Here is a 25,002-nt window from a genome sequence, read left to right as displayed (position 1 = left end):
CAGATACTCAACCTACACCTGTGCCTACAAGTACAGTTGAACTAAACCAAGCATCACCAGAGTTGACGGAGTCACCAGTGGTATTGCGAAGATCAAAGCGGAGTTGAAAAGCTCCTGAAAGACTGATGTATAATTAAAGCATTCGTTTATTCGTATTTCTGTCTTTAAAGATTAAAATTTAAGGGAGAAGTGCTATGCATCTTATTTAAATCCATTGCTGATGCCAGTAAGTGCTGTAACGTCATTAGTTGTTGATACTGGTGTATATTTGTATTTAACTGCCATTAGTTCAGTTATTTTAATGCTTAGCTGGCTGCTCCCCTTCTTGAGACCATATTGTACTTTAAACTTCATTATTTTTATATATTAAAAAAGATTTTTTAAAAAATTTAGAGTACCCAATTCTTTTTCCAATTAAGGGGCAATTTAGATTGGCCAATTCATCTATCCTGCACATCTTTTTGGTTTGTGGGGGTGAGACCCATGCAGACATGGGGAGATTGTGCAAACTCCACATGGACAGTGACCCGGGTCCATGGCGCCGTGAGGCAGCAATGTTAACTACTGCGCCATCATGCTGCCCCTATGTAAAAAAAATATAACTTTATTTATTAACTTGATTAATGCAATTAGACTACCTTTTTGTTGTCAAGTTACCACATATCTATTTACACTGGCTTTTATTTCATCTTAGCTTGATCTGGGACTTGGTTGGTCTTTCTGAAGGGTATGCAAGGTATGCAGTCCAAAATGTGCAGGTTAGGTGTATTGGCCATGATCAATGTGTGGGGTAATGGGGATAGGGTGGGGAAGTGGGCCTGGTAAAGGTGCTCTTTCAGAGGTTTGGTGCAGACAAATGGATTTATTCCAAATCTTACATTTATGTAGTCAAAAATAACTCCCCTTCATAAAATACATCTGAAATACACAGAAATCACGTGCAGATCTTCTGTGGAAGAGCGTGTAGTTTCAAGTTTTATACATTCTCTGGTATTCAGTGAACAGAGTACTTCAGTACTTGATCTCATCAAAAACTGTCAGAAACAAATCTGAGAGCAACAAGTTTTATTAAGTTGGCATCACTGCAGTTTACTAACAATTACTTCAGTACCACACACATCACAACTCAGCACATCTTTACAAGTCAAACCTTCCACACAGCTGTACACTCTGAAATTTAGGAATAATCAGAGACTTAAATGAAAGGATAGGGGGGAAAAAACAAGATTATAATTAAAATAAAAACATCTATTTATACCAATCAGGTTTACATCTCTCCCTTCCTTCTTGTTGGTGTAAACATATTCACATTTCCAACATTATTTTCATTGATATTACTACCAATACATTTACAAACTAAAATACATATGTACAGTCTCCATTGTTTATACGTACAATTTCAAGCCACTGGAAAAGTAAATGGCATCTATATTAAATTACTCAACACCCATTTCAAGTGTTCTCCTGCAAAAACATTAGCACCTTGTATTGACAAAATGTGCATATTAAAAATACCATAATTACAAAGTAAAATACAAAACAGAAGGTCACTTGATTTATCAAGTACAATACATAATACATTCCATAACATATACTGTAAATGGTAATCTAGGGGTTAATAAAAGAAAAACAGCTCAATCTGAAGGAGGAAGCTTAAATAACTGAAAACAAGTAATGCATTGCTTCTTTAATGAAGAAGGCAGTTAATCTGGTGAATTGTTTTAAGGACTGAAAAGGTTTCCTTTCCTTGAATTTTGCTGCATGTTATTTAAATGGCAAATACATCAATATACCGAAGGGAACTGATTTATTAAGAACTCAGTGGTATGTGTTTGTGCTGAATCTTATCTAGATATCACCCACAGTCTATGCATGGAACTGTCAGCCACATTTTACAGACTGCACAGAGACACAATTGTTCAAAGAGTACAAATACCTCTTATGCCAACAGTTTGGGAAGCTTAGATGCATTTGATAATAGGCCAGAGGCCAGCATAAGTGAGTCATGGACAAACTACTGAAAAAGCTTAAATTGTCTGTTTTAAGGGTGATTTGTAAGGTGAAAACAACATTACTTTTCTCCTTCAAAATTTTATTTAGTTCGAAACAGGGGCTTTCTGTTGCCCTGCTTCCCAGCTGGTAGATGGTAAAACTGTATTCCCAACAACAATCTGTGCAATTGTCTTGCATATAACACCATTTGCTGTCCACTCATTGCTAATTCCTTAAAGGCAAGCCAAAATGTTGCTCGACTTGCAATCTCAATATCCCAAATAATATATGCTAAAATAACTCAAAATTGCTCTAAAACGTGATTATCTGTGCAAAATATAAAATTAATGGATACATGAATGCAGCATTAATGTGAATTGTTAAATACAACAGTAAAACAAATGTGCAAAACAAGGTCATCATATCAAAGCTTTACTGCAATGTTGGCTGTAAAACAAACCGTGAGGCAATTCTCATTCTCTGGGGATTTATGCAGACTCTGTTTAAAAAATAAAGCTTATACACACCTTCAGTCATGCAGCAAGCAAGCTTTTCAAAATGATTACACCTTTTGATGCAGTTTAGCAATGAGGGCTTGCAATACAATTAAGTTGTTGTTCAATAATCAAGCTAAATTGTGGAACCAAAACTGAACACTTACATAATCGGAGTAAATAAAACAGAAGACAGCTGGTAAACTAAAGTACAGAATAAAAGTGTAGCATTTGTATGGAACTTTGCATTTACTTGTAAGCTATAGTTAAGGACACAATTTTCAAAATACTTTCAGCTTCTACTGGTACATTAACAAATTGGCCACCAAATTTAGCCACTGTTGTAATATGGGCAGAGATGCAACTAATTGTATTAAGCTTCAGGTGTTATGTGAACTTTATTGCAAGGTACATTTTTTAAAAAGCCCAGATTAAAGGGTGAAATTTCTCAAAAGTAAAAAAAAAAAAATCAAGACCCCCTTTCAGGATCACATAACTGCGATGTCAGATTATGTTTGCAGATCACCACAGCTATTTTTGCAATATTTGAATGCAATGAAGTTTTAACTTAAGTCACTTATTTAGAGACAAATCATTCCAGAAAATCAACATAACCTTGCTGTGTAGATAGTACATTAACACTCGAGTTCTAATTCCTGAAGCAAATGCAGACCAACTATATCAGTACAGTGTGAAAATTCTTACAGTAAGAATGTTTCCAGCTAACATTAGTGATGTACTCCACGTCAGAGAACTGGTCAGTATATGCTACCAGAATGTTGATTTTCAGAAATCAACTGGCCAACAATTAGTTTTGTGATCATCACTGTCTTACAACAGTTCATGTGACTCAAAGTTAAATTTGCTACAAGTTTGCATTGAGCAATCAATATGAAAGATTCTTGAATTTAAAACATTTTCCAAATGCATTTCACTTCAGTTCAAACATCTCTATCCCTCTCCACCAGGCCACCTACAGAAACGCGAGAACAGCTTTTACACAACATTCCAATTTTACAGAACTACAGGTTATCAATGGTATTACTGCGCCTAAGGTACGGAGTAAGTCACCAGCACACACAACTAAACACAAAATGAGGGAGATGCCATTTACAAATACAAGGAATTGCCAACAGATTGTGAAGAGAGTTAATTTACTTATTCAAAATGAATAAGGTAACACATTGCAAAAGAAAATTAATTTCATCTGCAATATAACACCATTGTGCATCACATCAGATAAGTAATTCAAACTGATCACACTAGTTGGAGTAGACAATGAGTATGAACAGCAAAATATGAGGGCAGCCGATGATAATCTTAAGAGCAAAACACAGTTAAGGGGAGCAGAGGTTGAGAACTTAAATAGCAAAACATGGTGACAACTTCCAAACTACCCAAAACAGTGAAGGACAAGGTTCCTGATATACTACAAGCATATGTGGAAGGGCACAGCAATGGTTGGATATACAAATCTGACTGAATGGGACCACCACACTCTTCCCTCACCATCACCCCGCCCCAGCCAAAATAAAATTTCATCTGACCATCCCCTGAACAGAAAGCCCAACGGGCTCTCATTCCCACTATGCATTGGGATATCAAATCTATTTGAGCGCACAAGCAGTCAATCAGGATCGAACAATGAGTACACGTCGTGACTAGATCTGCTTCATAATGCATACTTGATATCAGGATCTTCAGCACACAAAAAAATCCTACGGTAATATTTTTCAGAAAACTATATCCTGCACTTTCAATTACTTTTCAGTTTGGCTTTAGAATTAAATGAATTTAACATGTCTACTGGAAATTATTATTCTGCAGCGGTGACTTTATAACAGCCTCAGGTTTAAATGCATTCCAGCATAGCTTTTAGATATTACCATGACTTCATTTTGAGATTAATGTTCTCAAAAATGATAGAATTAGAATTAAGTGTACAAAAAATGCAATTTAATCTCAGGGCTCCAAAGACATCCATAAAGTCCTATGGTCTCACACTTGTGGGTTTTGTAATCTGAATCATGTTCCCAGAGTAAACTACAGTCTTGCTGCACCCAATTGTGTAAAATGTTATTGATAAAGCGAACAGAGTTAAGAGTTCAGAAAGCTTTATAAAGTGAGTTGTTGTTTTTGTCATTTATAAATATCAATCGGGTTGCACAAGAAAACCTCAAGGTAATTTTTGTTCCACATCACCATTTCAAAGACGATAATCAACCAGAATGCAATGCACCAGTCTATATTTTTTTGAGGCTTATTCCATTTTGTCTATGCTACACATTAGCCAATGTTGGGACTTCTGGCAGTACCAAGATGACACCAGTTATCTGTGAAGAATCTTACTTCATACATTTCACATATAGCCATTAACCACATTTTTAAGACTACAGACAAACATTTAAGATTTATTTTTGTGTGAACTATACACAAATGTCAAAAATTAAACTTGGGTCATGTGAAAGTGCAAATCTTCACTGGATACTCAAAACTATCAGAACAGATGGAACAATCTTCAAAGATGCAAAAACCGAACTGTTATTATAAGTGCCATACCCATGCAAATTACCTGCCCCATAGATGTTCACTTGCATGTTGATTATGAACTGTTCTGAGCTATTGAATTTTGTATTACTGATCTTGGTTGAAGCAATATCGCTGATTTACAGCATTTTTATTAATTGCCCCACATTAAGCAACTTGAATCTCTTCAGAAACAGACCAACTCTTTGCCTTTTGTGTGGGGGTGCTATGGTTCAGAATCGTCAGTTTTTGTTAGATATACTGACTGGCTGAAAAGAGACAGTTCAATGCCATGACAGACCACACTTCTTCCAGGACTTGAATTAACCATGAAGGTAATTACTGTGATCAAAGTTAGAATCCACGCAGAGGTACTTTTAAAACTGCCCTCAAGGTTCCCAACCAACAGCACGTCAAAAGCTCCAGTAAGGTTTTAAAAATGAGGCGAGTGGGAGAACAAGTAAAAATAGCAAATCCAATGTAGCCCAAAGCTAATAATAACAAGCATTCTTGAGAGGGAAGGACAATTTACAAACACAGCTATCGGATCTGGTGGTGAAATCAAGATTTCTTTCTTGAGGGAGAAGTAAGGAATCATAAACTGAAACACCAGTTTTATTGTTAAAGTTTTTCTCAAATAAATATTGTAACAGTCATTGGAAAGGCATTCATCACAAAGAGCCTGAGGTGCAAGTTCACTTTGGTGCCAAGATTTGACTTGGACTATGACTTCTGTTCATTTGTCGTTATCTGCTGTGACGGACTTTCTGGCTTCAAGATCTGGTATGTGATGAGGTATTCTGGATATGCCTGGTAAAGATGTGCAAGTGTTAAAATGGCTAAAATGCAAAGGATGATGAGACAGAATACTATTCAAACATTAGCTTGAAATCTAACATTTGTTAGTGAAATGTAGAGCTGCATTTCCCAAAGAATGCTTTTACGTTTGCGAGACAGCCCTAATAATAAATACATGCCTTTAGAATAAGGAATTTTTTTTTTAGGCTGGGTTACAATCCCCAAATGTCAAATTATCCCAAGCAACCTATCTATTGCAACAAAGAAAATGGGCGAGAAGTTCTTTACTTGTGTGTTTTTGAAGCTGACCAAAAGATGGCGCCATTTTCAGCAATGGAACAGCAAAGTTCCGCAAACTAGATCAATGGGTATCTAGTTTGATTTCTAATAATTGAGGCATAAGTGCTGGTCAGGACAATTCCCAGTTTTTCTTTAATTACTGTATTGTAATGAAGTCTTTAACGCCCACCACAACATTTCATTTTTCATCGACAAATCAGCTTTGAAATGTCACCAAAGCCTAATGGATCACAGTTAAAGCACAAAATATTGCATTAAAACTCAAGCAATAGAGAGTTCACAAAAAAACTCTCCCATGATATGAGTTAGTCACATTCAACTGATGGGTAATGGTGACTTTAAATGATTATGAGATTTAACATGAGAAGCTTTCATGCTTACATGATTATACTGACCCAATCTTGATAATCACCTAGCAAATAACTCTCAACATTGCTTGTTTCTTATTAATTTCTTGTTGAAGGCTATATAATCCCCAGATAGTTCAGTACCTGTTCTCCTCTATAGATGACATATTCTGCATAAGCAAGTCCATTGACACTAGGCCTCCCAATCACAGAATGATGCCCTGGTGGGGCATGAGCCATCTTCATTGCACTGAACTGTAGGAATGACTTCCCGAGTGTAACTCTACAGAAGAGCATTTGTCTGCAATCAAAATAAACATAGCACTTGTGAACCAAATGTATGACCAAAATTTTACATTGTCCTTCAGAGGTAGGAAAACGTGAGGCAAAACAAGTCGACTTACTACACCATTGAAGCACTGATGATAGATTCAGACATTATACTAAATACATTATATTCATAATGACTAAAAATACACTTAACTAGATTTGATGCCAACAGAAGCTTGGGAGCTGCTATTATATAAAAAGACATTACAATGTAAACCAAAATATTAAAGAGGTGGCAGAAAGAACATTGGGAATCCCTCCTCCCTGGTATTGAGAGCACATCACATAATATTTCAGTACCTTCCACAAATGTCCACCTGTCACCTGTGGGCAGAGTGTGACTTGGATATACATCATTGCTGAACCCACTCCTAACATTTGCATGCCAACAGAGGTTGCCATTAGCAGCACGAACCCAAGCTGATGTTTCCTTTTCTCTTAGATAACACCATGCAGATCAGGGATTGAACCCTTGACTTTGCTGGTTTGCTCCAGCACAGAATGCTGTGTCCATGATGTCAATGGAAGAATTTGCTAAATGACTTTGCAAAATATAGCTTAGAACTGCGAAGCAACCAGAATTTAGCAAGTAACAAATTCTTGGAAATACACAATAGACCCTTCAGCATCTGAATTGTGAAAGAATAGGCTAAGATTTGGGGTATCCACCAGATGAGCTCCTTAAGCTCTGACAGTGGGGATCAAGGCAGGGCTGGTTTAGCTCAGTGGGCTAGACAGCTGGTTTGTGATGCAGAACAAGGCCAGCAGTGCGGGTTCCATTCCCGTATCAGCATAATTCTGAATTCTCCCTCTGTGTACCCGAACAGGCGCCGGAAGGTGGCGACTAGGGGCTTTTCACAGTAACTTCACTGCAGTGTTAATGTAAGCCTACTTGTGACAATAAAGGTTATTTATTTATTTTTAAGAATACGCTCCAAAGCCTTGGAGAGGATGCAGAGTAGATATACTGGAATAGTACCACGGATGAGGGACTTCAATTATGTAACAAGACTTACAGCAGCGAATATTAAGAGGTTTAAGAATGATCTTAAAATTAAAAGGTGTTTTGATAAGGTAGTGAGAAACGGTTTCCACTAGGAAAGGAATTGGTAACCAGGATCTACAGATTTAAGATAATTAGCAAAAGAATTTGGAGTTTTGAGATTTTTTTTGCATCGACTGGTGTTGATCTGGAATAAAGGGCAGTGGAAAAAGATTCATTCAAAAAGGAATTAGATATTTATACTTGTAAAGGGAAAAGAATTGCAGCATTATAGGGAAAAATCAGAGGCTGAAGTTAATTGGATAGGTTCTTTCAAAACAGCCAGCACAGTCATTATGGGGACAAGAGAGGTTGTTGTGAAATAAGGCAATGTGTGTGTGAGTGAAAGCATAGTAAGGAGGCTTTGCGGACCAGATGAGGGGTGATGTAATAAATTGTTGCTTTTTATATTTGTTGCAGTCATGTTATTAAAAAATGGGTTTAAGATGCATACAGCCAGAATGTCTACTAAAGTTGTGATTAATGGGTTGTAAAAGTGAATTAATCACTGATTTTTCTGGGGAACTGTTCTGCTGATAGATTTGAGAAGCCTTTACTTGTTTACAGATAGGTGGCTAATTGAATACTGTTTTGTTTGGAGGTCCCTGGGGTGTAGATAATTTATGAGAAATATTGTATTTGGTCCTGGCTAACCAGGTCATGGGACATCTTGTGGAAGGAGACAGAAGAATGCCTTGTGGTTTGGGTAAGAGATGGTGTAATTAAGGGAAGGAACCAGGTCTGTCTGTAGTTTGTTTAGGATGCCTAGAAATGTCTTTGAATTTGCTCCTGAAAGGTTCTCGCCAAGGGCTCTGCAAAGCAAAAAGTAGATCTGAATGTTAACTTTATTTATAAGTGATATTTGAACTATATTGGTTTGCTTAATTGGAATACATGGTAGGTGTAGGAAGTAAGTTGAAGTATTTCCTTTTACTTAGGAACTGTTGTAACTTATCTGTAAAGTTACTTCTTTGTTCCTAATGTGGTTAATTCTGTGTTTAAATTAAAGTTTGTTTTAACATGAAAGGATGCATGCCTCTTGGTCATTGTGGTGCCGTCACCTTTCCTCAGATTTACAAATTGCAAATTGTTAGGGTTCTCATCCTGGACCCCAACAGAGGGAAAACTTATGCGGAACCAAAAGGAGAATGCATCAGGAGAGAGAAAATATCCACTGTTCAAATGTACAAGTGAGATGATGGAAGTAGTCATATGAAGCACACTGTTAATTTATCTTTATTTTACTCTGCACATGCATACTTTAAAATAAACTCTAAAACCTAAACCAGCTCAGATATCGCTTTAAAAACTGAAACATGGAAAAAGGGTAAGGCCGTTGATTTAGATTCACATACAATAGTAGATGGTACCACACAGGTCCATCAGCTAATGATGTTTCTGCTGGCTGAGAGAAAAAAAGCTTTCAAATTAATCCTACTCTATTGCGCTTTACCCATGGCCCTATAATTGTTTGGTAGTATTAGGCCAAGAAGATAGTACAAGCTCCATTTTTTCTCTTCACTGAGTTTAAGGTGTCTTGATTCTTTCATTTCACTGTACTAAGCAAAATATTGCCCCTTAACATAGTTTTAAAGGTCATAAAGATGGCGTAGACATGGGGAGGGGGTCTTTTCGCAACAGCCTCAGTCTTGTTTCTGGTTTTTCCCTTTGTCAAGTTTCTTCCCTCTGCTCCTGAAGGCATGCACACTTTTCCAATCCTGGCTTCTCCAGAAACATAGGGCATACAATCCTTGGAAGAGGTTAACCGTACTGCTGAAGCTTCATGGGGAAGAAATGGCAGGTGGATGAGGAGAGATTGTCAGGTTGGTGGTTAGTCAGGTCAGACCTGGGGAGAGTCATGTAGTGGAGTTGGGTCGGGGGGGAAAATCAGGTGGTCAGAGCGGTAATTGGGAGTTGAAGGCTAGTCAGGTTGGTAAGGTGGAGTTGGGTGGGGCAGTCAGGTGGTGGGTTAGAGAGGAAAGTTGTGATGGCCAGTGCAAGTGATTTGGGGTGGGGGGTGGAATCAGTTCTGTAGTCACCAAGAGTTACACTAGGGTTTTTCTGGAGAACATTTCTGTGGTAACTATTCAGGTAAATAGGTTAGAACTGTTCAAAGTCTCCAACTCAGATTTGGGAGCTTTATCTGAGGATCCAAACAAGCCCATCAGAAGTTCAAACTTTCCAACCAATTCCCACAGAGTCACTGAGTTGGACCTTCTAAGGAACTCCCTCATGCATCTTCCAGGGTACCATTCTACTATCCAGAGGCTGATAGATCTGGCCCAAAATTGAATCTATTTTGGTGATGTGGGGGTGGGGTGTTAAATGGAGGGTTAAATATTGTCCGGGACACAAGATAACAAGTTAGAATATTTTCTTTTCCCAAATTGAATGCTGTGCTGAATTATCAGTCATGCTTTTGCTTTTCACAATAAAATAAACCTGAAACATTTTCCACAGAGGAAGCATTACCCTTACCTGTGGCATATGTAACATGACCTATCCTTATGGGTTGGGCATCCAGTACCTCCACCTATGCCATAGACATACTGATTACTTTTAGAGGAATTTTCTGCAAAGTAAATCCCTGCACCAAACATCCCACCAATGTATGCATGTCTTTCATCAAACCCTTTGTAAATGATCGCATTGATGAATGGAGAGCCTAGAATGAAAGTAGATAATTCACATTAGCTTAACATAACATGGATTTACAAGACAATTTTCAACTCACATATATTGCTTCAGTCATTACAAAGTTTAGGTCTATATGGAAAACAAAAATGAACTTGGCCAAATAAATTATTTGCACCATGTCCAGTAGTTAAATAATAGAAGTTGCACTGGAAAGACAAACTGAAAGGTCAGCAACTGAAACTTGATGAATCCAAGTGATTTAGCAAGGTGCTAGATGAAGTGAAATGCTTTAGGACCATTGGTGAGCAGGAGGACAAACATTAAATGCAAAGCTAACTTCCACTTTTGTCTTTTTGTTGTTGAAGTAACATAGCCTGTTTTTATACTAGTGTTAATGGGACATTAGTATCTCTGGTTTCCATGTGACAAGCAGTAACCTGATCCTAAACCTGCCAGGTTTGTAGAGTTCAGCTGACACTTAGAGAAAATAGTCTACTGCCACTAATATTAATGCGCAGAGCTGGCCCAAACAATTCTGCACTCCCTCGCCAGTAAACGATGACAAGCAGACCTCAAAAAGGGAAAGAACTTTTCTAGCACATAAATATTACACAATGCGAAAAAGAGTGAACTACCTGAAAAACAGCATGACATTAAATAGCTTCTGGGAGAGTTCGGAGCCTTCTCGGGCTAGAAACTCAACCTGGGCACAAGTGAACCCGAGAGGGGAGGGACAGGGCCGGAGGTTCTACCATTTAAAATAGCCCAAAGTAAATTCCGCCACCTTGGGATTCAGATAACCCATGACTGGACATAGATCCACAAGAGATGGAATGCACTTCCGTTTTCCCTGGTGGGGCGGGTGCAGACGATCAAGTTGAATGTACTGCCCAGGTTCCTCTTCCTATTCAGGTCCTACCGATCCACATCCCCAAGGTCTTTTTCCAAGCAATAGACAAAATGATTATGGTGTTTGGAGGGAGGGGGGGTGTTGGAGGAGGAGAGAGAGAGATATAGAGAGTGAAGAATTAATTAATCCCTAAAACATCGCAAAGGAGAAGAAGCATGGGAGGCCTGGCCCTCTCGAACTTGCAATACTATCACTGTGCAGCTACGGCGGAAAGAGCGAGGGGATGGGTAAGGGAACCAAACATGGAATAGGTGAGGATGGAAAAGTCCTCCTGCACAGGAACTGCCCTCCAGACCATTGCCACGATAGCACTCCCATCCCCGCCGGCAAAACATTCAACCAGCCCAGTGGTAGTAGCAACACCGAGAACAAGATGTGACAGCACTTTGGTCTGACTGAGGTGTCCACCATGGCCCCCAACTGTGGCAACCACAGGTTCCACCAGCCATGCTAGACGCCACCTTTTAGAGATGGAGACAGGACGGGGGGGTAGGGACACTGATGATTAGGGACTGTTACACAGACTAGTGACCCGAGAAGAGCTGACGGGAGAGTCTTTGGAACTACCGAATAGACAGAAACTCCGATATTTGGAAATCAAAAACTTTCTCCGCAAGGAGACGACAAGGTACCCAAGGGCCCCAAGAGACACAATGTTGGAGGAGTCACTGAACGCGGACAGTCTGGGAAATGCGGATATATATAAACGACTTTTAGAAAGTACACTTTCCCCACTGGATGAAATAAGGGAAAGATGGGAGGAAGAGTAAGGGACAGAAGTAGGACGGGGACTCTGGAGCAAAGCTCTGAACAGGGCCAACTCCACCTCCTCCTGCGCAATGCTAAGCCTCATGCAGCTAAAAGTGGTGCACAGAGCAAACCCGACAAGAACCCGAATGAGCAGGTTCTTCCTGGAGGTGGAGGACAAATGTGAACGGTGCCAAGGAAACCCAGCCAATCATGCCCACACGTTCTGGGCCTGTCCCAGACTTGTCGGGTTCTGGACAGCCTTCTTCGAGGCGATGTCCAAAGTTGTGGAGGTGAGGGTGGAGCCGTGCCCGAAAGTGGCAATCTTCAGGGTATCGGACCAGCCAAAACTTAATTTGGGGAAGAGGGCGGACACCCTTACATTTGCTTCCCTAATGGCCTGCTGGAGAATCCTGCTCGGCTGGCAATCAGCAGCACCACCCACAGCTGCAGACTGGCTGGCAGACCTATCGGAATTTCTCCACCTGGAGAAGATCAAGTACACCATCTGAGGATCTGAAGATGGCTTCCACAAGGTGGGGAGGGGGGGGGGGGGTTACACACGGGAGCCACCGGGACCACAGGAAGCTGACAAACAAGAGGGGGGGGGGGGGGGTGAAAACAGGAGAACAACCACCCATGGCAAAATAAAGGGCCTACGATAAGACCTAGAAACAGGGTAGGGGGGGTGGGAGGCGCCGAAAAGGAACATGCAAACTGTAACCGTCTCATCTATCTTTACGTACATTGGAAAATGTAAACTACTATAAAAATATCTTTTTAAAAAAAGATCAGGAAGGACAGCAGGCTAACTGGCTTAGCTAGAGGCACAATCTAAAACTCTATTTGGGCTTCTTAAAGTCAAACGAACAACAAAATCATCTGGTTTTAGAATAACCAGTGCTTCTTTCATATCTTCCAATCTTTCTCTTGCCTGTGCGCAGAATATTGTGTTATAAACAGAACTTTTAGATAAGAAAAGGTTACATGACATTTTGACTTTCATAACAGTAATTCAACCATCACAAACCACCCAATTTATTTTGGGTGAGGGAACAGGAAATAGAATTGTACCCATGCACTATAGAAATTTATATTTGTACAAGATCTTGTTCTAATATCCCTGAAAGGAAAAAGTTAGAGTAGGCAGGTGGCAAAATAAAAATTAATATGTGCAAAAGATCAATGTGGCCTCACAGGACAGTGATTTTGATTTACAATAAGTACTCAAATTATATTTCATTCTGAAGCCTCTAATGACTCACCATGAAAGAGCATCCGTTCGTTATGATGATTATGATTTTCCTCTGCTACCTCCTTCTGCCTGTGAATGAACCGCTCCCGCAGCTTTTTGTTCACAACTTTCTGAATCTGAAAACAATTTTACACACATTTTGGCAAAGAGGAATTTGAATGCACCAACTTAAACCAAGTGAGCTTTCTCTATCTCTCAACATACAAAATATAGTCTATTTCTAAGCCACTTTCAGATTTGTTCCTGATGTAACAGCATGTAGGCCAAAACTTAAGGGCTTTGAAATAATTAGTATAAGAACATAAGAACTAGGAGCAGGAGTAGGCCATCTGGCCCCTCGAGCCTGCTCCACTATTCATGGCTGATCTTTTGTGGACTCAGCTCCACTTTCCGACCCGAACACCATAACCCTTAATCCCTTTATTCTTCAAAAAACTATCTATCTTTATCTTAAAAACATTTAATGAAGGAGCCTCTACTGCTTTACTGGGCAAGGAATTCCATAGATTCACAACCCTTTGGGTGAAGAAGTTCCTCCTAAACTCAGTCCTAAATCTACTTCCCCTTATTTTGAAGCTGTGCCCCCTAGTTCTGCTTTCACCCGCCAGTGGAAACAACCTGCCCGCATCTATCCTATCTATTCCCTTCTTAATCTTATATGTTTCTATAAGATCCCCCCTCATCCTTCTAAATTCCAACGAGTACAGTCCCAGTCTACTCAACCTCTCCTCGTAATCCAACCCCTTCAGCTCTGGGATTAACCTAGTGAATCTCCTCTGCACACCCTCCAGTGCCAGTACGTCCTTTCTCAAGTAAGGAGACCAAAACTGAACACAATACTCCAGGTGTGGCCTCACTAACACCTTATACAATTGCAGCATAACCTCCCTAGTCTTAAACTCCATCCCTCTAGCAATGAAGGACAAAATTCCATTTGCCTTCTTAATCACCTGTTGCACCTGTAAACCAACTTTTTGCGACTCATGCACTAGCACACCCAGGTCTCTCTGCACAGCAGCATGTTTTAATATTTTATCATTTAAATAATAATCCCTTTTGCTGTTATTCCTACCAAAATGGATAATCTCACATTTGTCAACATTGTATTCCATCTGCCAGACCCTAGCCCATTCACTTAGCCTATCCAAATCCCTCTGCAGACTTCCAGTATCTTCTGCACGTTTTGCTTTACCACTTATCTTAGTGTCGTCTGCAAACTTGGGACACATTGCCCTTGGTCCCCAACTCCAAATCATCTTTGTAAATTGTGAACAGTTGTGGGCCCAACACTGATCCCTGAGGGACACCACTAGCTACTGATTGCCAACCAGAGAAACACCCATTAATCCCCACTCTTTGCTTTCTATTAATTAACCAATCCTCTATCCATGCTACTACTTTCCCCTTAATGCCATGCATCTTTATCTTATGCAGTAACCTTTTGTGTGGCACCTTGTCGAAGGCTTTCTGGAAATCCAGATATACCACATCCATTGGCTCCCCGTTATCTACCGCACTGTTAATGTCCTCAAAAAATTCCACTAAATTAGTGAGGCACGACCTGCCCTTTATGAACCCATGCTGCGTCTGCCCAATGGGACAATTTCCATCCAGATGCCTCGCTATTTCTTCCTTGATGATATGAAGGAAGCTATTCACTCAATTATATTCCTTTTATTTATTCATTCATGAGATGTGTGATGCTGGCAAGGCCTGCGTTGATTGCAAATTGCTAGCTCCTCGGAAGTGTGGGGATGTTTTATAATTTTTGAACCAAAGGTTTTGGTATCAGAATCACTTGCGAGGCATTTTCAGAGAGCAGTTAACAAACAATGTTAGGGTGGAACTAGAGTCACATTTGGTCAGGCCAGACAAGAATTGCTGGTTTCCTTCCCCAAAGAATATCATTGAATCAGCAGGGTTTTTACAACAATTTGACAACCTCAGTCGCTTTCACTGAAGTCGGTTTTTCATTTCAAGATTTCATCTTTAAAAATTGAATTCAAATTTTGAAATTTTTCAAACACAATTTTTAATCTTTCAAAGGTTTTTAATTGATTTTGAGTTTGTAGGAAACATGGAAAAGGCTTGGAAGGTATTTTAAAAGCACTTAAAAGGGAAATAAATGGGAAAGAGCATTTTACAGTAAATGTAGCTGAGTAAAGTAAGGAACAATTTTTAACCTTTTAAGCACTTTCAATTACTTTAATCTGTTAGCTTTTAATTGTTTACAAGTGGTTTAAAGTATTTTCAAATGCACGGAATGGTTTATACAGTGGTTTATCGGCTTTTGAATTAATTCCAGCTTTTAAATGCTTTATATTACTAAATTCAGGCCTGGGGTGGGGATGGGAGGGTGGAATCATTCAATAGATTTGCTTTTTAAGTACAATTTATGTAAGAAAAAGACTTTCCCAATACAGCTTCCAATCTGGATCCTACACTGGTGATTTAACATGTGTAAGCATCCTGGAGTAAATTTATGGGCAGGTTCAGGGCATCTAGCCCAAGTATATAATGGCGTCCAGACAGGCCTCCTCCAGAAGTCTAAGTTTCTGTGTAATAAATGCAAACGTATTGCTCAAGGAATCTTCAGGATCTTGAAGCTCAAGATCCTCAGGGAAGTGTCCGAGGCCCAACCATCGGGGCTTCATCAATGACCGTCCTTCCATCATAAGGTCAGAAGTGGGGACGTTTTTGGACGACTGCACAAAGTTCAGCACCATAGCGCCTCCTCAGATAATGAAGCAATTTCCTGCTCAAATGCAGCAAGACCTGGACAATATCCAGGCTTGGGCTGACAAGTGGCAAGTTACATTCATGCCACACAAGTGTCAGGCAATGACCAGCTCCAACAAGAGAGGATCTAACCATCGCCCCATGACATTCAATGGCATTACCATCGCTGAATCCCCCACAATCAACATTCTGGAGGTTACCATTGATCAGAAACTGAACTAGCCAAATTAATACTGTGGCTACCAGGGTAGGTCAAAAAATCCTATGGCGAGTAACTCACCTCCTGACCCCCAAAGCCTGTCAACCATCTATAAGGCCCAAGTCTGGAGTGTAATGGAATACTCTCCACTTGCCTGAATGAATTCAGCTCCAACAACACTCGACACGATCCAGGACAAAGCAGCCTGCTTGATTGCTTCCCCCTCCACAAACATTCAAACTCTCCACCACTGGCGAACAATGGCAGCAGTGTGTAACATGTACAAGATGCACTGCATTAGCTCACCAAGGTGCCTTAGACAGCACCTTCCAAACTCAAGACCACTACCATCTAGAAGGAGAAGAGCAGCAGATACCTGGGAACCCCGCCACCTCGAGGTTCCCCTCCAAGTCACTCGTTTGTTCGCTGTTGCTGGGACAAAATCCTGGAACTCCCTCCCTGACAGCACAGTGAGTGTACCTGCACCTGAAGGACTGCAGCGGTTGAAGGCAACTCACCACCACCTTCTGAAGGGCAACTTGGGATGGGCACTAAATGCTGGCCTAACCAGCAATGCCCACATCCCCTAAAGGAATTTTTTAAAAAGGTGCAGGTCTGAATAGTCGCCAATTTTCCAATGGGCAGGCCTGAGCTTCCTTCAATCGTCTTCCTTCAATCTCCGTACAAGATCATACCAAAGCAGTGCAGAATTTTGAGGGCGGGTTTCTTAAAAACATCTTCAGTTGGGTTTTGTGCATTGCTGAGCCAAAAATGCTAATGGTCTTGAATCACCCTGCTAGTAGGACACTTGGTAAACGCCAAGGCAAGCCATCATATGAATAAGTTTGGGAAGACTTTAGCACGCAGGAACAGAAAGTGGTTACTGCAGAAACAAAATGCATTCCACCTTACCCTGATGAGTCTGATCCACAAAGGAATAACGGGAGAATAGGTATTCTGCTAATGAATTTGTTAACCTCTGTTTTCTCAAAGCTCTGTCCCTAAAACGTACTATCTGGACTGCAGGAGAATTTCAGTTGTTGTCCTAGACACACAGAACCACAGAGGTTTCCAGCCACTTCTGGGACAGGAGTATCTACAAGCAGAAAAGCCCAGTTGTAACATCTTTGCAGACTGAAATAGATTTGAAGGATTACATCGGATCCCAAATCCTTCACCGAAACATGGAAAGGATTGACATTTGAGAGGCTTTGTGTTGACAGAAAGCAGAAAAAAAAGTCAGAGGGGTCTGTCTGCAGCAGTTATTAGACTACAGACATAGGACTAGAATTAGACCACTTGGTGCATCGAGTCTGCTCTGCCATTCAATCATGGCTGATATTTTCTCATCCGCATTCTCCTGCCGTCTGCTCATAACCCCTGGTCCACTTATTAATTAAGAACCTATCTATCTCTGTCTTAAAGATACTCAGTGATTTGGCCTCCACAGCCTTCTGCAGCAAAGAGTTCCACAGATTCATCATCCTCTGGCTGAAGAAATTCCTCCTCAACTGTTTTAAAGGATCATCCCTTTAGTTTGAGATTGCGTCCTCTGCTTCTAGTTTTTCCTTCAAGTGGAAACATCCTCTCCACGCCCACTCTATTCAGGCCTTGCAGTATCCTGTAAGTTCCAATAAGATCCCCCCTCATCCTTCTAAACTTCAACGAGCACAGACCCAGAGTCCTCAACTATTATTATTAGTAGTAACCAATATTATTAGTAACCAATATAAAACTTAATGCCAGTAAGTGGTATGGATAAACTGCTCTTTTTAGAAGGGTGTATTCCTCAAAGATGGCCACTTCAAATACCGCCAGAAAATTGCAGCGCTTTGCAGAAACATTTCTATGAGCTTACAAGTGCAGAGTTGAAGATTTATGCGGTTTAGAGAAAAAATTGGTGCCCATTATGAAACTGAGCGTGAGGACTTCATGCAACCTAGCAAGAAAAGAAAATAAGTCTTGCCATTCTGAGAGTCCTAGTGTAACAAAACTCAGTTTCTGAACAAGAAAATGCAAACCTGATGCCAATTTTAAAAACTGAGAACTAAAATAAACTTTCTTTGGCTGGAATGAGAACTTATAAAACAACAAACGTAATAAAAACATTTCAAAGTGCTTTATGGGGCATTATAAAATAAAGGTATAACATTGAGTCACATAAGACAATGTTGGAGCAGACGGCCAAAAACTTGGTCAAAGTGGTAGGTGTTAAGGAGAGTCTTAAAAGGAGAAAAGTGAGGTGGACTAGCAGAGAGATTAAGGAGGTTTCAGAGTTTAGTGCCCTCACAGCTGAAAGCACAACCACCAATGGCTGAGTGATCAAAATCAGGGATGCTCAATAGGCCAGAAGTAGAGGCGTGGATTAATCTTGGAGCTAGGATTGGAGGATATTACAGAAATAGGGAGGGGCAAAGCTACAAAGGCATTTGAAAGCATAGACGAGAATTTTAAAAATTATCTTTATTGTCACAGGTAAGCTGACAATGCTTAGAAACACGGCAATGTTACTGCGAAAAAAATTAGGAGCCAGTGTAGGTCAGTGAGTACAGGACTGATGGGTGAACAGGGCTAGGTGCAAGTTAAGTAAAAGCAGCAGTTTTGGATGACCTCAAATTTATTAAGGGTAGAGGGTTGGAGGCAAGCCAAGAATGTGTTAGAATAGTGAAGCCTTCCGGTAACAAATGCATGAGAGTTTCAAAATGTGAGCTGTGGTTATAAGACCATAAGAAACAGGAACAGGCCATCCAGCCTTTCAAGCTTTCTTTGCCATGCAATAAGATAATGGCTGATCTCACACTAAGTCCACTTTCCTGCGTTAAAGGGGCTGGTTTAGCACAGTGGGCTAAAGAGCTGGCTCGTAATGCAGAACAATGCCAGCAGCGCGGGTTCAATTCCTGTACCAGCCTCCCTGAACAGGCGCCGGAATGTGGCGACTAGGAGCTTTTCACAGTAACTTCATTGAAGCCTACTTGTGACAAGAAGCTATTATTATTATTATTTCCGTAACCCTTAATTCCCCCAATGATTAAAAACCTATCGATCTCAGACTTGAAAATATTCAAGGACTCGGCCTCCACAGCTTCCTGGGGTAAAGAATTCCAAAGATTCACCAGTCAGAGGAAATTCTTCCTTAAATCCGTCTTAAATAAGCACCCCCTTATTCTACGACTATGCCTTCCCATGAGTGGAAACATCGTCCCAACATTTACCCATCTAACCCCCTAAGAATCTTATATGCTTCAATTATATCACCGTTCATGCTTCTGAACTCCAAGGAGTACAAACCCAACCTGTCCAATCTTTCCTCACGGAGGCAGTCCCTCCATACCCGGGATCATCCCAGTAAACCGCCTCGGGACTGCCTTCAATGATAATATATATTTCCTAAATAAAGGGGCCACAACGGTACAGTATTCAAAATGTGGCCTCATTAGTACCTTGTACAGCTTCAGCAACACCTCGCCTTTTATACTCCAGCCTCTTTGAAATAAAAGCCAGCATTCGATTTGCCTTCCCCATTACCTTCTGGACCTGTATGCTAGTTTTCAGGCAAGAACAAGGAACCCCAAGTCCCTTTAAGCTACAGCTTTCTGAGGTCTCCTACATTAAAAAAATAATCCTTGTTGGATTGGATGCTGGAAGAAGTTGAAGAAGTGGATATGAACGGTCTTAGTGAGGACGGCATGGTGGCACAGTGGTTAGCACTGCTGCCTCACGTCGCCGAGGACCTGGATTTGATCCCAGCCTGGGTCACTGACCATGTGGCATTTGCACATTTTCCCCGGGACTGCGTGGGTCCCCCCCGTAATCCAAAGATGTGCTGGGTAGGTGGACTAGCCACGCTATATTGCCCCTTACTAAAAAAAAAGTCTTATTGTAAGGGTCCTTCTTGTTTATTCCCGAATGTCTCATTTCTTCTGCTTTTGCCGTGACATTTTTTATTCACGGATCATTAATGGACACATGCCTTTAAGGCAAGCCGCCTCTATCTTTAATTCAAGCAGAAGAATCCAGAAGCAGGTGTTGGTTTAAACTGGAGTTGCAGAGGTATCCACGGAAGGGCGCAACGGTGCTGTGGAAGGGCACGAGGGACTGCGGAAGGGCGCGAGGGGGCCGCGGAAGGGCGCGAGGGGGCCCGCGGAAGGGCGCGAGGGGGCCCGCGGAAGGGCGCGAGGGGGGCCGCGGAAGGGCGCGAGGGGGGCCGCGGAAGGGCGCGAGGGGGGCCGCGGAAGGGCGCGAGGGGGGCCGCGGAAGGGCGCGAGGGGGGCCGCGGAAGGGCGCGAGGGGGGCCGCGGAAGGGCGCGAGGGGGGCCGCGGAAGGGCGCGAGGGGGGCCGCGGAAGGGCGCGAGGGGGGCCGCGGAAGGGCGCGAGGGGGGCCGTGGAAGGGCGCGAGGGGGGCCGCGGAAGGGCGCGAGGGGATGTTTGCTGATGACTGCGTAGCGTTCAGTACCATTTGAGAATTCACAGATAGTGAAATAGTCAGTGTTCCCATCCTGCGGGATTTGGATAACATTCAGACTTGGGCTCGGAAGTGGCAGTAACATTCTTGTCACACAAGTGTGAACATTTACGGGCAGCACGGTAGCATTGTGGATAGCACAATTGCTTCACAGCTCCAGTGTCCCAGGTTCGATTCCGGCTTGGGTCACTGTCTGTGCGGAGTCTGCACATCCTCCTCGTGTGTGCGTGGGTTTCCTCCGGGTGCTCCGGTTTCCTCCCACAGTCCAAAGATGTGCAGGTTAGGTGGATTGGCCATGATAAATTGCCCTTAGTGTCCATAATTGCCCTTCGTGTTGGGTGGGGTTACTGGTTTATGGGGATAGGGTGGAGGTGTTGACCTTGGGTAGGATGCTCTTTCCAAGAGCCGGTGCAGACTCGATGGGCTGAATGGCCTCCTTCTGCACTGTAAAAAAAATTCTATGGATGATGCTAATGTTTTGAAATATATTTGTAACTCAAATTAAAAAAGAATCCAGATAAACAATTCAGCTCAGAGACATGCCCATGTGATCTGGCTACCACGGGAGAGAAACGTGAGCAGAAAGCCATTGAAGTGAGTTGGCATTTTAAAACCTTTTCATAAAATCTCAAAAAAAGGATTGATGTTGTGTAAGTTGCAGAAACAAAGGCTGTTGCTGAGGAACAGGGGAATGGTTTCCGTCTTGACCATCAAGCAAGATGCTCTTGAGAGTTTAGTTTCTTTTGAAAAGAAAGGGCCAAAATAGATGGAATTTGTGAAGATTTAAGGAATGAAGAGTCGCCAAGGTATGCTTTGCAGGTGATGATCGTATTTGGGGAAACTCAGGCTGAGTGGGACGAATGTCGAAGGATGCTGCAAGTTTTGATGTGGTGTAGCAGGGGAGAAGCAAACCACTGCTGGCGAGCTGGGAGTGACTGTGGGACTTTTCCTGTAATGCTACAGATTGGCCTGAAGTTTGATATTGCATCCAGGTTGCTTTAGTTAGTCAATGCTCAAGTACCGTTTCTTTATTTTGATCTATTAATTGCCTGTTAATCAATGTTTCATCTATGTTGATTCTAGTTTGTTTGTACATGTCTTAATAAGTGAAATCATGTCCATCAGTTTATTTCTGTTGGTCGCTCCAACAACATTCAAGATGCATCAACACTTGATCTGCACCCCATCAACCTTAAACATTCACTCCCTCCACCACTGGCTGCAGTGTGGTAGCAGTGACTTGCCACAGCTCTTTCAACAGTGCCTTCCAAACCCAGGACCTCTATCACCAAGAAAGGACAAGGGATAAAAGAAGGGGACCAGCAACTGCAAGTTCTTCTCCAAATCATTCATTCACTGACTTGGAATTGCGCCATCACTCCGTCACTGGGTCAAAAATCTGGAACCTCCTCCCTAACATCACTTTAGTGCTGTACATCACATGGACTGCAGAAATTAGAGTGGCTCAACACCACTTTCTAAAGGGCAATTAGGGATGGGCAACACATACTGATCTTTCCAGCAATGCTCACATATGATGCAAGAATTAAAAAAAGGGAATGGGAGTAGGAAGAAAAACCATTGCAGGAATCAATAATGGAAAATAAAGAGATGGCAGATGATTTGAAAAGGTATTTTGCATTGTTCTTCACTTTTGTGGATACAAGTAACATCCCAGAAATAGCTGTAAATCATGAACTGGAAAGAAGGAGAAACTCGAGAAAATGACAATCATCAGGAAGTGATACTGAGAACATTGCTGGAGCTGTGGGCTAACAAGTCCCTGGCTCCTGATGGACCTTATCCTAAGGTCTTAAAAGAAATGGCCTCAATGCCACATTCTGCCCTTCCCCGATAACCTTTAACTCTCTCGTTAATTAAGAATCTATCGATCTTTGCCGTAGAAACATTTATTGACCCTGCCTCCGCCGCTCTCTGGGGAAGACAGAGATTCCACAAGCCACTGAGAAAATTGTAGCCTCATCTCCACCTTAAAAGGAAAATTCCTTATTTTCAAACTGTGGCCCCTAGAGCTATCTCTCCAAAGGGAAACATCCTTTTGCCATCCACCTTGTCAAGTCCCTTCAGCATCTTATATGCTTCAATAAGATCCCCTCTCAATCTTCTAAATTGCAATGGATACAGGTCCAATCTGTCCAACCTACCCTTGTAAGATAACCCTATCTGTTGAGTGAACCTTCTCGGAACTGCTTCTAATGCACTTATATCCTTTATTAAGGGAGGAGAGCTAAACTGTCCATGGTACACTAGATGTGGTCTCAACAACGCCCTGTACAACTGTCATAAAACATCCCTTGCTTTTATCTTCCATTCCTCCTGCAATAAATGACAACATTCCACTCGCCTTTATAATAACTTGCTGTACCTGCTATACTAACTTTTCCTGATTTATGTACCAGGACACCCTCGACACCTCAAGAGTTCTGCAATTTCTCTTCATTTAAAAAATATGCTACTTTTCTGATCCTGGAATACAAATCTATTTTCACAGCCAACAGCAGGACATGATAATGGTTTATGTGGTTCAGCCAGATCTGGTGGTGAATGGCTGAACCAGTTGTGCACCATATCTGTCCAACGCTGCGTCATTTGGACAAACAAAGACAAGGGCAGTACTGAGGGGAAAACAACCAGAGAGAGCTGGCTTTAATGGGGACAAGAACGTCAAAAGTGGAGATGAGGGTGCAGTTGAGCACAATGGTGGCTGCAGAAATGTTGCGGTGAATAGAGGGCAATAGACGAGACAATTGGGAAATTGAATGCACAGTTTTAAATGAACTGGGTGGGGGGCGAAGAGATGTTTCTCAAGATGGGGAACAAAGTAAGTTTGGAGGGGGAGGTGGGATGTGGGTAGAGAGAGAAAGACAAGGAGGTAATCTGAGGTGGCTTTATCTATGACACTGATAATTGGATAAAAAGGATGGGAGTTGAACCTTAAAAGTTGGAGTGTATCGTGAAGGACAGACAGCATCTTGAGGTATTTTCCCCATAGGATGCAAGAAATTCTCACTATATAAAGTCTGAACAAGTGAGGAACAGCAGGTGTTAATAAAGGTGAATATTGACATTTGAACCCAGAAGACATTTTGCTTTCTCAAGCAATCATTTCAAAAATATTAAAAATACCAAAGAGGGTCAAGAGAATGCAAAGCAAATTGTTTTACTTATAAGAGAACCACAGGATTGTTGGACAGAGCTAAAATCATGAAAAAAATGATACTCAGCAGGTATGAGTTTGAAGACAGAGCAACATTCACTGCCACCAAAATGATGCATCCAATTAATTTTCATTAATTAGTGCAAAGGCAAGCAATTGTCTGCGTGGCCCACAGAAGTCCAGAAATGACTAGTTTGAATTTAAAATAGACTAAGCATTTTCTGAACAATTAAATAAAGCTAAAGTAACCACTGCAAATTATTAACACTGAAGTATAAAAATACAGTAACTTCTTACCTTAATAATGTTATATCTATTAAAAACTCCACCTGCTGTCCCACCATCTCTGTGTTCACGGATTGTGCTTTGCATCTAAATAACAACATTTTTGTCAATGTCCATTCCCCCAACAGACAATAAGACTGTGATAGCTGAATGCATTGTTTTAGGATATATTGAGGCATGATATAAAAGAAGATGCTTTGTATAAGAGTAAACCAAATGGGTGAAAAGAGAGGGCGGGCGGGTGGTGGAGACGAGAGAGGGCAGGCGGGTGGTGGAGACGAGAGAGGGCAGGCGGGTGGTGGAGACGAGAGAGGGCGAGTGGGGGTGGAGACGAGAGAGGACAGGGGGATGGTGGAGACGCGAGAGGGCGGGGGGTGGAGACGCGAGAGGGCGGGGGGTGGAGGCGCGAGAGGGCGGGGGTGGAGGCGCGAGAGGGCGGGGGGTGGAGGCGCGAGAGGGCGGGGGGTGGAGGCGCGAGAGGGCGGGGGGTGGAGGCGCGAGAGGGCGGGGGGTGGAGGCGCGAGAGGTGGAGACGCGAGAGGGCGGGGGGTGGAGACGCGAGAGGGCGGGGGGTGGAGACGCGAGAGGGCGGGGGGTGGAGACGCGAGAGGGCGGGGGGTGGAGACGCGAAAGGGCGGGGGGTGGAGACGCGAGAGGGCGGGGGGTGGAGACGCGAGAGGGCGGGGGGTGGAGACGCGAGAGGGCGGGGGGTGGAGACGCGAGAGGGCGGGGGGTGGAGACGCGAGAGGGCGGGGGGTGG

General features: G+C 42.1%; 1 protein-coding gene across 2 annotated transcripts in view; it reads right to left on the bottom strand.

The window, feature by feature from the left end:
- Nucleotides 1-1,050: 1,050 nt before the first annotated feature.
- Nucleotides 1,051-25,002, bottom strand: part of LOC140406182 (poly [ADP-ribose] polymerase tankyrase-1) — a 200,893-nt gene continuing 176,941 nt past the window's right edge. For both annotated transcript variants that reach the window (XM_072494321.1, XM_072494322.1), the window contains 5 exons: nt 24,255-24,329; nt 13,389-13,494; nt 10,308-10,494; nt 6,602-6,758; nt 1,051-5,822 (listed from right to left, as the gene is read on the bottom strand). In XM_072494321.1, coding sequence (XP_072350422.1) covers nt 5,736-5,822; nt 6,602-6,758; nt 10,308-10,494; nt 13,389-13,494; nt 24,255-24,329 — 612 coding nt within the window. In that variant the 3' untranslated portion in view covers nt 1,051-5,735. The remainder of the gene's footprint in view (nt 5,823-6,601; nt 6,759-10,307; nt 10,495-13,388; nt 13,495-24,254; nt 24,330-25,002) is intronic.

This window comes from Scyliorhinus torazame, unplaced genomic scaffold (genome assembly GCF_047496885.1).
Source record: "Scyliorhinus torazame isolate Kashiwa2021f unplaced genomic scaffold, sScyTor2.1 scaffold_339, whole genome shotgun sequence".
Classification (NCBI taxonomy): Eukaryota; Metazoa; Chordata; class Chondrichthyes; order Carcharhiniformes; family Scyliorhinidae; genus Scyliorhinus; species Scyliorhinus torazame.
Note: the sequence above shows the minus strand (reverse complement) of the source record. Positions and strands in the feature narration are given on the sequence as shown.